General features: G+C 48.3%; 1 protein-coding gene across 1 annotated transcript in view; it reads left to right on the top strand.

The window, feature by feature from the left end:
- The first annotated feature begins 4,195 nt into the window (after positions 1-4,195).
- Positions 4,196-12,838, top strand: part of LOC138954182 (uncharacterized) — a 41,076-nt gene continuing 32,433 nt past the window's right edge. Inside the window, exon 1 of the mRNA XM_070326082.1 lies at positions 4,196-4,702. Within this exon, the coding sequence (XP_070182183.1) occupies positions 4,516-4,702 (187 nt within the window). The 5' untranslated portion in view covers positions 4,196-4,515. The remainder of the gene's footprint in view (positions 4,703-12,838) is intronic.

The following is a 12,838-nucleotide window of genomic DNA, read 5'->3' as shown; positions in this document are numbered from 1 at the left end:
TCACGTGTCCTTCGTCATCTGTGTCAGGTTGTAGCACGCCTTCCTTTCACGTGTCCTACGTCATCTGTGTCAGGTTGTAGCACGCCTTCCTTTCACGTGTCCTTCCTCATCTGTGTCAGGTTGTAGCACGCCTTCCTGTCACGTGTCGTTCGTCATCTGTGTCAGGTTGTAGCACGCCTTCCTTTCACGTGTCTTTCGTCATCTGTGTCAGGTTGTAGCACGCCTTCCTTTCACGTGTCCTTCGTCATCTGTGTCAGGTTGTAGCACGCCTTCCTTTCACGTGTCCTTCGTCATCTGTGTCAGGTTGTAGCACGCCTTCCTTTCACGTGTCCTACGTCATCTGTGTCAGGTTGTAGCACGCCTTCCTTTCATGTGTCCTTCGTCATCTGTGTCAGGTTGTAGCACGCCTTCCTTTCACGTGTCCTTCGTCATCTGTGTCAGGTTGTAGCACGCCTTCCTTTCACGTGTCCTTCGTCATCTGTGTCAGGTTGTAGCACGCCTTCCTTTCACGTGTCCTTCGTCATCTGTGTCAGGTTGTAGCACGCCTTCCTGTCACGTGTCCTTCGTAATCTGTGTCAGGTTGTAGCACGCCTTCCTGTCACGTGTCCTTCGTCATCTGTGTCAGGCTGTAGCACGCCTTCCTGTCACGTGTCCTTCGTCATCTGTGTCAGGCTGTAGCACGCCTTCCTGTCACGTGTCCTTCGTCATCTGTGTCAGGTTGTAACACGCCTTCCTGTCACGTGTCCTTCGTCATCTGTGTCAGGCTGTAGCACGCCTTCCTGTCACTTCGTCATCTGTGTCAGGTTGTAGCACGCCTTCCTTTCACGTGTCCTTCGTCATCTGTGTCAGGTTGTAGCACGCCTTCCTTTCACGTGTCCTTCGTCATCTGTGTCAGGTTGTAGCACGCCTTCCTGTCACGTGTCCTTCGTCATCTGTGTCAGGTTGTAGCACGCCTTCCTGTCACGTGACCTTCGTCATCTGTGTCAGGTTGTAGCACGCCTTCCTGTCACGTGTCCTTCGTCATCTGTGTCAGGCTGTAGCACGCCTTCCTTTCACGTGACCTTCGTCATCTGTGTCAGGTTGTAGCACGCCTTCCTTTCACGTGTCCTTCGTCATCTGTGTCAGGTTGTAGCACGCCTTCCTTTCACGTGTCCTTCGTCATCTGTGTCAGGTTGTAGCACGCCTTCCTGTCACGTGACCTTCGTCATCTGCGTCAGGTTGTAGCACGCCTTCCTTTCACGTGTCCTTCGTCATCTGTGTCAGGTTGTAGCACGCCTTCCTGTCACGTGACCTTCGTCATCTGCGTCAGGTTGTAGCACGCCTTCCTTTCACGTGACCTTCGTCATCTGTGTCAGGCTGTAGCACGCCTTCCTTTCACGTGTCCTTCGTCATCTGTGTCAGGTTGTAGCACGCCTTCCTTTCACGTGTCCTTCGTCATCTGTGTCAGGTTGTAGCACGCCTTCCTGTCATGTGTCCTTCGTCATCTGTGTCAGGTTGTAGCACGCCTTCCTTTCACGTGTCCTTCGTCATCTGTGTCAGGTTGTAGCACGCCTTCCTTTCACGTGTCCTTCGTCATCTGTGTCAGGTTGTAGCACGCCTTCCTTTCACGTGACCTTCGTCATCTGTGTCAGGTTGTAGCACGCCTTCCTTTCACGTGTCCTTCGTCATCTGTGTCAGGTTGTAGCACGCCTTCCTTTCACGTGTCCTTCGTCATCTGTGTCAGGTTGTAGCACGCCTTCCTTTCACGTGTCCTTCGTCATCTGTGTCAGGTTGTAGCACGCCTTCCTTTCACGTGTCCTTCGTCATCTGTGTCAGGCTGTAGCACGCCTTCCTTTCACGTGACCTTCGTCATCTGTGTCAGGTGGTAGCACGCCGTCCTTTCACGTGACCTTCGTCATCTGTGTCAGGTTGTAGCACGCCTTCCTGTCACGTGACCTTCGTCATCTGTGTCAGGTTGTAGCACGCCTTCCTTTCACGTGTCCTTCGTCATCTGTGTCAGGTGGTAGCACGCCGTCCTTTCACGTGACCTTCGTCATCTGTGTCAGGTGGTAGCACGCCGTCCTTTCACGTGACCTTCGTCATCTGTGTCAGGTGGTAGCACGCCGTCCTTTCACGTGTCCTTCGTCATCTGTGTCAGGTTGTAGCACGCCTTCCTTTCACGTGTCCTTCGTCATCTGTGTCAGGCTGTAGCACGCCTTCCTTTCACGTGACCTTCGTCATCTGTGTCAGGTTGTAGCACGCCTTCCTTTCACGTGTCCTTCGTCATCTGTGTCAGGCTGTAGCACGCCGTCCTTTCACGTGTCCTTCGTCATCTGTGTCAGGTTGTAGCACGCCGTCCTTTCACGTGTCCTTCGTCATCTGTGTCAGGTTGTAGCACGCCTTCCTTTCACGTGTCCTTCGTCATCTGTGTCAGGCTGTAGCACGCCTTCCTTTCACGTGACCTTCGTCATCTGTGTCAGGTTGTAACACGCCTTCCTTTCACGTGACCTTCGTCATCTGTGTCAGGTTGTAGCACGCCTTCCTTTCACGTGTCCTTCGTCATCTGTGTCAGGTTGTAGCACGCCTTCCTTTCACGTGTCCTTCGTCATCTGTGTCAGGTTGTAACACGCCTTCCTTTCACGTGTCCTTCGTCATCTGTGTCAGGTTGTAGCACGCCTTCCTTTCACGTGTCCTTCGTCATCTGTGTCAGGTTGTAGCACGCCTTCCTTTCACGTGTCCTTCGTCATCTGTGTCAGGTTGTAGCACGCCTTCCTGTCACGTGACCTTCGTCATCTGTGTCAGGTTGTAGCACGCCTTCCTTTCACGTGTCCTTCGTCATCTGTGTCAGGTTGTAGCACGCCTTCCTTTCACGTGTCCTTCGTCATCTGTGTCAGGTTGTAGCACGCCTTCCTTTCACGTGTCCTCCGTCATCTGTGTCAGGTTGTAGCACGCCTTGCTGTCACGTGACCTTCGTCATCTGTGTCAGGTTGTAGCACGCCTTCCTGTCACGTGTCCTTCGTCATCTGTGTCAGGTTGTAACACGTCTTCCTGTCACGTGACCTTCGTCATCTGTGTCAGGTTGTAACACGCCTTCCTGTCACGTGACCTTCGTCATCTGTGTTTTATTTGCTGACCACACATGACTCACTGAGAGTCGACAAGACGTCACACAACGGTCAACTTGATAACCGAGTCTTTTTCAAGCAAAGCAAAATGTCCTTCCTTCCTTCCTTCCTTCCTTCCTTCCTTCCTTCCTTCCTTCCTTTCTGTATTTCTTCCTCCCTGTCTTCATTCCTTACTTTGTATGCAATGTGCCCAGCAGTGTGAAAGTAAGACCACCCCCTCCCTACCGCCTAGGTGTGTCAGTGTGTCTGTGGCCAGTCTCTACACACTGTGTGGCTGACATTGTCCCCTGTCCACGTTTTGTGTCTTCACATCAGCGGGTCTGGCAAGTGTTTGTGCAGCCACCACATTGCAGGGACTAGGCTCTTCTCTCGGATCCAGACACCACATTGCAGGGACTAGGCTCTTCTCTTGGATCCAGCCACCACATTGCAGGGACTAGGCTCTTCTCTCGGATCCAGCCACCACATTGCAGGGACTAGGCTCTTCTCTTGGATCCAGCCACCACATTGCAGGGACTAGGCTCTTCTCTCGGATCCAGCCACCACATTGCAGGGACTAGGCTCTTCTCTGGGATCCAGACACCACATTGCAGGGACTAGGCTCTTCTCTTGGATCCAGCCACCACATTGCAGGGACTAGGTTCTTTTCTCGGATCCAGCCACCACATTGCAGGGACTAGGCTCTTCTCTTGGATCCAGCCACCACATTGCAGGGACTAGGCTCTTCTCTTGGATCCAGCCACCACATTGCAGGGACTAGGCTCTTCTCTTGGATCCAGCCACCACATTGCAGGGACTAGGCTCTTCTCTCGGATCCAGACACCACATTGCAGGGACTAGGCTCTTCTCTCGGATCCAGACACCACAGTACAAAGCATTCCAACCCACGTAGACACTTACACACAGTGACACGCATACACACTGACACGCGCAGGCAGATAATGCACGTGGGTTGGAAGGTGAACGCAGACAGTGGGGATGAAAGATATGAAATGCAGTTATGGGAAACAATCAAGATAACCTGTGCAGAGTTTTAATGACGGCGTTTAATTCCCTTGTTTAGTGTCTGTTCTGGTCCGGGCTTTTGTGTGTGTGTGTGTGTGTGTGTGTGTGTGTGTGTTCAGCCTGTGTGTTAGAGGGTGAATCATGTTTTGTATTAATTTGGAAGGCATAAGAAGTCAGCCCACTGATACAGTGGAAGAGTAGTTATCCTCAAACTGTTCCAACGTCTGTGTTCAACAGTGAGTTCATAGCCCTGGTCACCGCCCTTCACCACAGAGTGCCCCGCCTCGTCCTGTGGGCGGCCAGCGGAGAGCATAGGAAGATACCGCGATTGTTGACTGAAGTCATCCTGACACAGCCGCTCAGAACTCCGCCCTCCGTCACACGTGAGGTCCAGCTGTCTGTCTGGATGAGAGATGGAACTGTCCGCAGGTACACAGCTGCCTCGTGCCCGCCGCCCTGTGACGGGCCTGCCCCGCTCTACCGGTATCACACAGGACAGGGACACAGAGCTGGGGATGTTCCATGGGACTGTCAGCAGTGTGGAGAGGACGTTGCCAGGTTGTTGACAGAGGATCTCCATGTCGGTGTTACAGGTGTGTGTGTGTGTGTGTGTGTGTGTGCGTGTGTGTGTGTGTGTGTGTGTGTGTGTGTGTGTATGTGTGTGTGTGTGTGTGTGAGGGTGTGTGTGTGTCATTGTGTGTGTGTGTGTGTGTGTGTGTGTGTGTGTGTGTGTGTGTGTGTGTGTGTGTATGTGTGTGTGTGTGTGTGTGTGTATGTGTGTGTGTGTGTGTGTGAGGGTGTGTGTGTGTGTGTGTGTGTGTGTGTGTGTGTGTGTGTGTGTGTGTGTGTGTGTGTGTGTGTGTGTGTGTCTGGTGTTTCTGCGACAGGACAAAGCCTTACCAGACCAGCGCTTACATCTACAAAACAGACACGCATGCACAAACGCAAACAGAGAATATCCTTCTGTCTGTTTGTGTATGTGAGCGCTCATGCGCGCGTTTGTGTGTGTGAGTGTGTGTGTGTGTGCAAGGGCGGATCACATCATTTTTAAGAGGGGGGGGGGGGGGTGTCCAAATTTCTTTTAGGGAAAATTCGACGACGCGAAGCGTTTATTTTAGGGCACAAAACTGAAGCAATCTTGTGCAAGCTTAGCCAAGAAACTTCCCCTTATAGTAATACACCTTCCAAAAAGTCAATTTAAGAAGACAAATTTGACTAAAACGAGGAACATTGACCAATCTGGTGCAACCTGAGCCGGCGAATTACAAAACTACCTTCTAAAACCGTCATTTGAAAGACAAAGGCCGGTACCTAGAGCCGGGGGGTACGGAGGCATGCTCCCAACCCCCCTCCCCCCCGGAACAGTTTGATACAAATCAAGGGAAATGGAGCAATCGGAGCCATCAGTTTTACTTTATTTTCAAATTTATTTATTCTGTTTATAATTTTTTTTAATGTGACAGGGGAGACTACCGCTCCTTTCACAACGGACTCTGCACCCGGGTTGTTGGCCTTTAAAGTCAACACCTGTGGTTTGTAGAGTTCTGTTTGTGATAGGGTCTGGTGGTTTCCGATTGTCTGTATGTTCATGGAAACCAGCGTAACCTCTAACCATCAGTGCCTAAGGAGTGACTAAATAATACCTGGTTGTCTTTGTGCATTGTACTTTATTGTGTGTTTACTATCGTAGGGTAGACCCCGACCGGATGCATTTCTAATCTCTTATCTCAGATTTAGGTGGTCGTTATGTAATGTGCCGCCAGCCTGTCTGTATCGTTGGAACGGCGTTTTGTCAAGTGGGTGTCATTTCTTTTGACAGGGTACATCATAGAAGATGCCAGGTGGCTTGGAGGTTTTAGTCTCTTACCCCCCCCCCCCCCCCCCTTCTGTGTATCAGCTTTGACACTGCTTGTAATCTAATGAGCCTTATCCGGTGTGCGTAATATTTCCGGTGTGTGACACCCCTGTAACGATTTCTGCCTCTTTAACGATCCCTTTCTTTTGGCAGGCAATCTTAAGTAGAACGCCCCCCGTTGTCTGACACCTAGGTATCTTCCCTATTGGCTTATCGCCACAGGGTATCGGAAGTGATCAGCCTTTAAAAGACTGAACATTTAGAGTAGAGCAGACAATGTCATAAACAGCATTTTTAAAATGAAAGAGTTAGTTAAATGTATTAAGCGGATTAAAAAAGTGAAAAAGGCTACAGGAGCTGACCCCATCTCATATACATTAATACGCCGCCTTCCACCCTCAATTTTGAATATATTATTACGTTTCTATAGCGACTGCTGGGAAAAACAAGAAATACCAACAGCCTGGAAGGAGGCCCAAGTGATTGGTATTCCCAAACCAAACAAACCCAAATCCCTACCCGACAGTTATCGGCCCATAGTCCTTACCCCTCACCTAGGCAAGGTCTACGAACGAATGGTGAAGACCAGACTCGACTTTTACCTGGAAAAAAACAATATCATACCAACGTGCCAGGCGGGTTTCAGGAAAAACCGCTCGTGCCAAGACCACTTTGTCAACGTTGTAGAACGTATGAAAAAAACATTAGCCCACCCAAAAGACACCCTACTGGGCACTTTTTATGATGTAAAGAAAGCTTTTGATACCGTGTGGCACGCTAAATTACTAGACAAATTACAACGTCTTGGCATCACAGGCCGCACCCTGCACTTTGTCAAGGCCTTTATTTCGAACAGAACCATTAATGTTAAAGTGGGATCAGCGATCTCTGAGAAACACGTCCTAGACATGGGTGTGCCACAGGGCTCAATCGTCGCCCCGACACTTTTTTCCATCATGCTATATGATATAAACACAGTAAACGTGGGCGGGGCTACCGTCCTGCTTTACGCAGACGACCTCGCACTGCTAGACTCCAAAAGACCTAGCAGACAAGGAAAAGCTGGCGTCGATATGACATCATACCAAAATGCAGTAAACAATCTGTGTCAGTATATGGTGGAAAATGGGTTTGAACTCTCACCAGAAAAGACAGTCTTCCTAGTAGTATCCAGAAGACAGGTCTTTAAGAGGGTGTGCTCCATCAAAATAAATAACCAAGTCATAAAGCCCAGTACAACAGTAAAATTCCTGGGTGTAACCATCCACGATAGACTAATATGGACTACCCACATTAATAATTTAATACAAAAAGCCTCGAAGGCAATAAATGTAATCAGGTTCCTCAAAACTAAACCGTGGGCAAACAGCCAAAAAAGTCTGACGCTGGTGGTGGGAGCCCTTGTCCGTTCGCGTCTCGCCTACGGGCAGGAATCCTTCTTTTCAGCGCCTAAAACCATCCTCAAAAAACTGCAAACAACCGAAGTAAAGGCCTTGAAAATAGCATTAGATGTACCTAGATGGGCCTCCGTGAAAGCTACCTACAGAGAAGTGGGCTGGCTCACCCTCGACGAGGAACGTCTACTGCGGACAACCCAATATTTTATCAGACAGCAAAGATCCCCAAATAGTGTAACACAGACCATAAACGATCTAATCAACGATTATAAAACAAAAACCTTCAACAATCGTTATACCCCTAAACTCCATGAGAAAGCCCTTCCAATTAAACATTATGCAGAAAATCTCCTCGACAACATAAACAAGCAGATAAAAGACATTGAACTTATCTCGGCCCCAATATACCCGCCGTGGTTATTGGAACCCCCCAACATCATCTCCAAAAGTAAATATAATCTCAAAAAAACCGATCACTTGTTATATCTGGCCACACTGGCAAAAGAAACAATAAACAAGAAATATAGCCACTTTTTAAAAGTATACACAGACGGGTCGAAGCTGCCAGACGGCAGAGTGGGCTGTGCCTTTGTAATCCCGGAATTAAAAATAGAAAAGCGGTATAAATTAAATAAAGGCATTTCAATTTTCTCAGCTGAGCTATATGCTATCTTTATGGCAGTTTCATTTATTAACGATATGCCAGTCTCACCCGCAGGAGTGGTAATCTGTACAGATTCCAAATCGTCCCTAGAAGCCCTAGAAAATGGGACAAAAAACAGAACAAATATGCAACAAGAAATTTTATTTTTATGCCATCAAGTAATCTTACAGGGCACGGCCCTAGACCTAATATGGATTCCCTCGCATACTAACTTAAGAGGAAATGATCTAGCCGACACTGCAGCAAAGAAGGCTGCCCTTTCCTCCTCAACCGAAATTAATATTGGCTACTCAATCTCAGAATACCATAGCTTCCTAAACGCATTTTTACTTACAAAACTAAACAGCACACACAAGAACGACCCCATGAAATACATCAAAGGAGGTTTTTTTCCTAAACTCCCTCCAGCCCTATTACGCATTCTAAGAAGGGCCCGTACCAAAGGCCTCAATTGTTCCGTTTTCAAAAGAAACTGCGAGTGTGGCAGCGAAATTACCATAGAGCACACCTTCGTAAAATGTACTTCAAACTTAACCCGCTTTGCAACCCTGTATGATTATATGGACAAATATAACCTTATGCCAATTCAACTCTTTAACCCGGACGATAAACACGGCCTCGACCATGTCTCGTTCTTCACAAAAGTAATCTACAACTCTGACATATCCTGTTGTTTTTAAAACTAAAACGCTATTGTACCTTTTCCTATAAATGGTTGTTGGCGCTCGGGTAACAGGGAGCGAAGGGCAGTGCCCCACCTAGTGATCGAGTGCCACAACCCAGACTTTTCCCTTAATGTACATAGTAAATGAAATGATGTGTCCAAATCTTACTAGAAGATCAGTATTACGTGTTTGCGCATGTTCTTTATATTATTCTCACAATGTAGTCACTTTTAAACCTTGACAGGTGGTCCTGATTTTTATCTTTTTTTAACGAAACTAAAATTGAATTAAAATCCATGTTTTTAATGGCCCTTCCCCTAAGAAGTCAACGCATATAAAAGAAAAATTATTAATATTCCTCTTACAAGGATCTTAACGTATATTTCTTATTGCCCCACCCCCTCCCTTACTCATGGAGAGCGGGGTTGGGGTCCTACCACGGTCGGGCTTGCTTAGTCTTGCCCTTTTCTTTCTCTCCTTTTTTTGTTTTTTTTTGTTTTTTGTTTTTTATTTTATTTTTTTGTTTTTAAAGCGTATCATCAACTCACGTCCCTAAAAGGAAAATTTCCTGTGAGGACGTTAAGGACCCCTAGATTCATTCAAGTAGAGCAGAATCAGTCGTCATACGACACTTGACCACCGGTCAAGTAACTTCTTGTTGTCTCTTGAGCATATCCCAAATGAAAACACTACTGAAGGTTTGGAGGAGGAACGACCGTTGAGAGGGCGTGACGCTGCACGTGACGCCTACCACACTGTCAAGCCTACTTCCACTGACCCACTTTGCCAGCAATGAATACAGCTCAGCAATAGCGACAGCGGCCCAACAGCCAACCACAGTTCTAAAGCCCAGGCGGTGAGGCGACTGACTCCGACAGTGGGGGACCATTCTTCACGCCTTTTTCAAACCTGCCTTAGAAGGCAGAAGGTAGGGGCGGTTTTTGCCTGGTGCGTCCATTTCGAACTCGACTAGACTAGGACCTTTAGATTCTTTCAAGGGCCCTCTGCCTTTTAAACTTGATCTTTTCCAAATTTTCCCTCAAAAACTCTAGCACCCGACCCCCATTTTGTTTCTTTCCAAGCTAGCATAGACATAGGTTTATCAGTGATCCCTATCCCAGAGTTATCTTTCATCTTCATCGCTGACATTGTCCTTTCTCATCACCGCCACGATACCGCTCAGCTCATTTCTGGTCATCGTCATTTGACAGTCTCATTTATTGTTGTTTTAAGTGTTGTACGCACGGTCTTGACTCGCTTTAGTCTTGTTATATCTGTGCCACAGTGTCCCGCTCGTTTGTTCTGTATGTTTGTTTTGTCGTGAGCATGTTTGAGTGTTAGATGAACGATACTGTACCTGGCTTCTTTTTTAACCACAGCTTCCTTGCGGAGCTCCCCCTAGATAGCACAAAACTAAACGAACAGATTTGGAGCTATTCCAATATGTCGGACATCTCCGTGACGGGCAGCGAGTCTGAGCTCCTTGAGGGCTCGGAGTCAGCTGCTCGCAGACTGAAAAACGATATAACCCAAAGCAAACTTGAGAAAAGTATGATCTCGAGGTCGGCGAGCTTCTCAGTGGCGGCGTCCCCCTTAAAGAGACCTCGCTCACGCTCACACTCGACCGACCCGGGTGAAGAGACCACCCAAACAGACACCCAGGAAAATATGGATGATGGAAGGGAAGAGGTGTTCGTCCCTGTCAAAACACGTAAAAAACCCAAGAAGAGAAGAACCATCATCCCCCAAACCCAAACCGGAATGGCCGAGACACAAGCACCTGTCGCAGAAGCCCTACAAAAAGAAAACCAAATTCCAAATGATAACCCCCCCAACCCCCCAAAACAACCCCAAAAAACAAACTCAAGAAACTCGACGAATGCCAGGAAAGCATTATTCTCCGAAACACCAACCCCCCCACCAGTGTTTCTAGAATACCCCGTCATCTGCGAAGACCTGAAAAAAGGCCCAGCCACATTACATGGCCTGGGTCTACACAGACTTAAAACTTTCACGCTGGCAGTGGGAACCATCCTGTCAGTGCGCAAACTCCCCGGAGGAAGCGTGCTGGTGGGATGTGTCTCACTGACACAACAACAAAAGCTCCTGTTACGCACAGAAATAGGAAACATCCAAATTAAAACCTTCATTCCAGAAGTGTCCACCGATGGGGTCATAAAGCGGGTCCCCCTGTTCCACACAGACGAAGACCTAAACAACATGTCTATCACGGTTCGGATTCGGACGGAGGGGGGAGTCCCCGCGGAAAAGGGCGCGTCCGCCGTCCGCCAGATCCGAAGACTTAAAACAAAAGAAGGTAAGGCCTCAGAGGCCGTAAGGATCACTTTCAGGGCCGCAGTCCTGCCGGAGAGTGTGGTGCTGGAGGGGGAGGTCTACGGCGTGGAAGCCTTCGCCTGTCCCGTACGGCGCTGCACTCTCTGCCAGAGATTCGGCCACCTGAAGGCCCACTGCAGGGCCAAAAAGCCTACGTGTGGCAGATGCGGCACCTACGGCCACGACGGCAACGGCTGCGAAAAAGACAGGCAATGTGTAAACTGTAAAGAGGGTCACTCCTCATCCTACCAGGGGTGTAGGGAGATAAAACTCCGTATGCGCGCCAACAAGATTCGGTTTGCAACATACATCCCCTATTCAGAGGCAATGCATAGAGCACGTAACGAAGCAAAAGAAGAAAAAGAAAACAAACTAAAGATAACAACAGAGACAGGCCCAGCCGAACAGCGCGACAACTTCTGGCGCACTCGGCCGGAAAGGCTGACATCCACTCCGCAGCCTGGCTACGCCAGAGCGGCCGCGCGAGGCAAAGAAGTGGCTCGCGAAGCAGCGGCCATCCCCCCCTCCTCCCCCATAAAGAAACAGCCCATCCCTGCCGCCCGCAAAAATGGGACGGGAAAACTAAAAGAAAAAGAGAACCCTCTCCCTGACCAAAACAAATCAAAATCAGAGGATATGATTAATGAGATTTTCACAAAAGTAATGACCAAAGTTCAGGAAGGTATCATAGAATCAACAAAAGCAGCCCAAATGGAAGCTGAAAGAGAGCTAGCGGAAATAGTTCTAGATAAAGTTCAGAACAAAAAAGATAACCCCACCACCAAGTTGACACCGCTACTTGACTTTGTAGAGCACGCTCTAATTGGCATGGTCGAGGCCAGACAGAAACAAAGTCCAGGGGCCCTCATAGACTCACTTGTGGGCATGTTTGATACAATCACTGGCACCAGCCTCGGGCCCATTACACCCAGCGATATAATGCTGGCCCTGGGATCCCTGGCAGGATCAAAAGAACTAACTGCAAAAGAAATACACCAACTGAAACTAACCCTGTAATGGAGGGTAGGGGAACGAAAACACCCCCCTGTCTACTTTTCCTTTTCCTCTCCTCTTTTGCAATGGCGTCAAATAATATAACCCCAGCCCACGCCGGCAATAACAATAAATTAAACATATTACAATGGAACTGTAGATCAATTAACACCAACAAAGCACTACTGCTAAACTTCATAAAAGAACAAAATAGTGACATCCTGCTCCTACAATCACTCCATGTTCCTCTCTCTAAACTGCCGGAGATCCCAGGGTTCTATTTCCCTCCCACGGTTGATCTGGCCGACAGGGATAGTGTTCAGGTAGCCACATATGTTAAAATTGGACTTAAATTTTCAGCGCTGGCCTCCCCAGTGACAGCAAGCGAACATAGCCACTCCTGCCTAATTCAGGTCAATATACCAAAATTAAAAAACCTAAACATTTTAAATATTTATTACCCCCGGGCATGCCCGCAAGAAAATACTACGTCTTGGCTACGGGACCTAACCAGCGACACGTGTCACTGGGTGATCGCCGGAGACTTTAACGAACACAGCAGACTCTGGCAGCCCAGTGAAACCAGACCTCACTACTTTTACTGTAAACTGGAAGACAACATAACCAACTCCGAATTATGTATCCTAAATGATGGCAGTGTCACTAGATTGGCTCAAAATAAAAACCAGCGCAGCTCTGCTATTGACCTAACCTTAACCAGCCCCGAATTACTCCCTCTCTCCGAGTGGACTACTTTCCCAGACACCCTGGGCTCTGATCACCTCCCTATTCTCTTAACCATTTTTAACGGCGGAACCGAA

Source organism: Littorina saxatilis, unplaced genomic scaffold (assembly GCF_037325665.1).
Source record: "Littorina saxatilis isolate snail1 unplaced genomic scaffold, US_GU_Lsax_2.0 SUPER_16_unloc_1, whole genome shotgun sequence".
NCBI lineage: Eukaryota > Metazoa > Mollusca > Gastropoda > Littorinimorpha > Littorinidae > Littorina > Littorina saxatilis.
The sequence above is the reverse complement of the archived record's forward strand: the minus strand, read 5'-3'. Positions and strand labels throughout refer to the sequence as shown.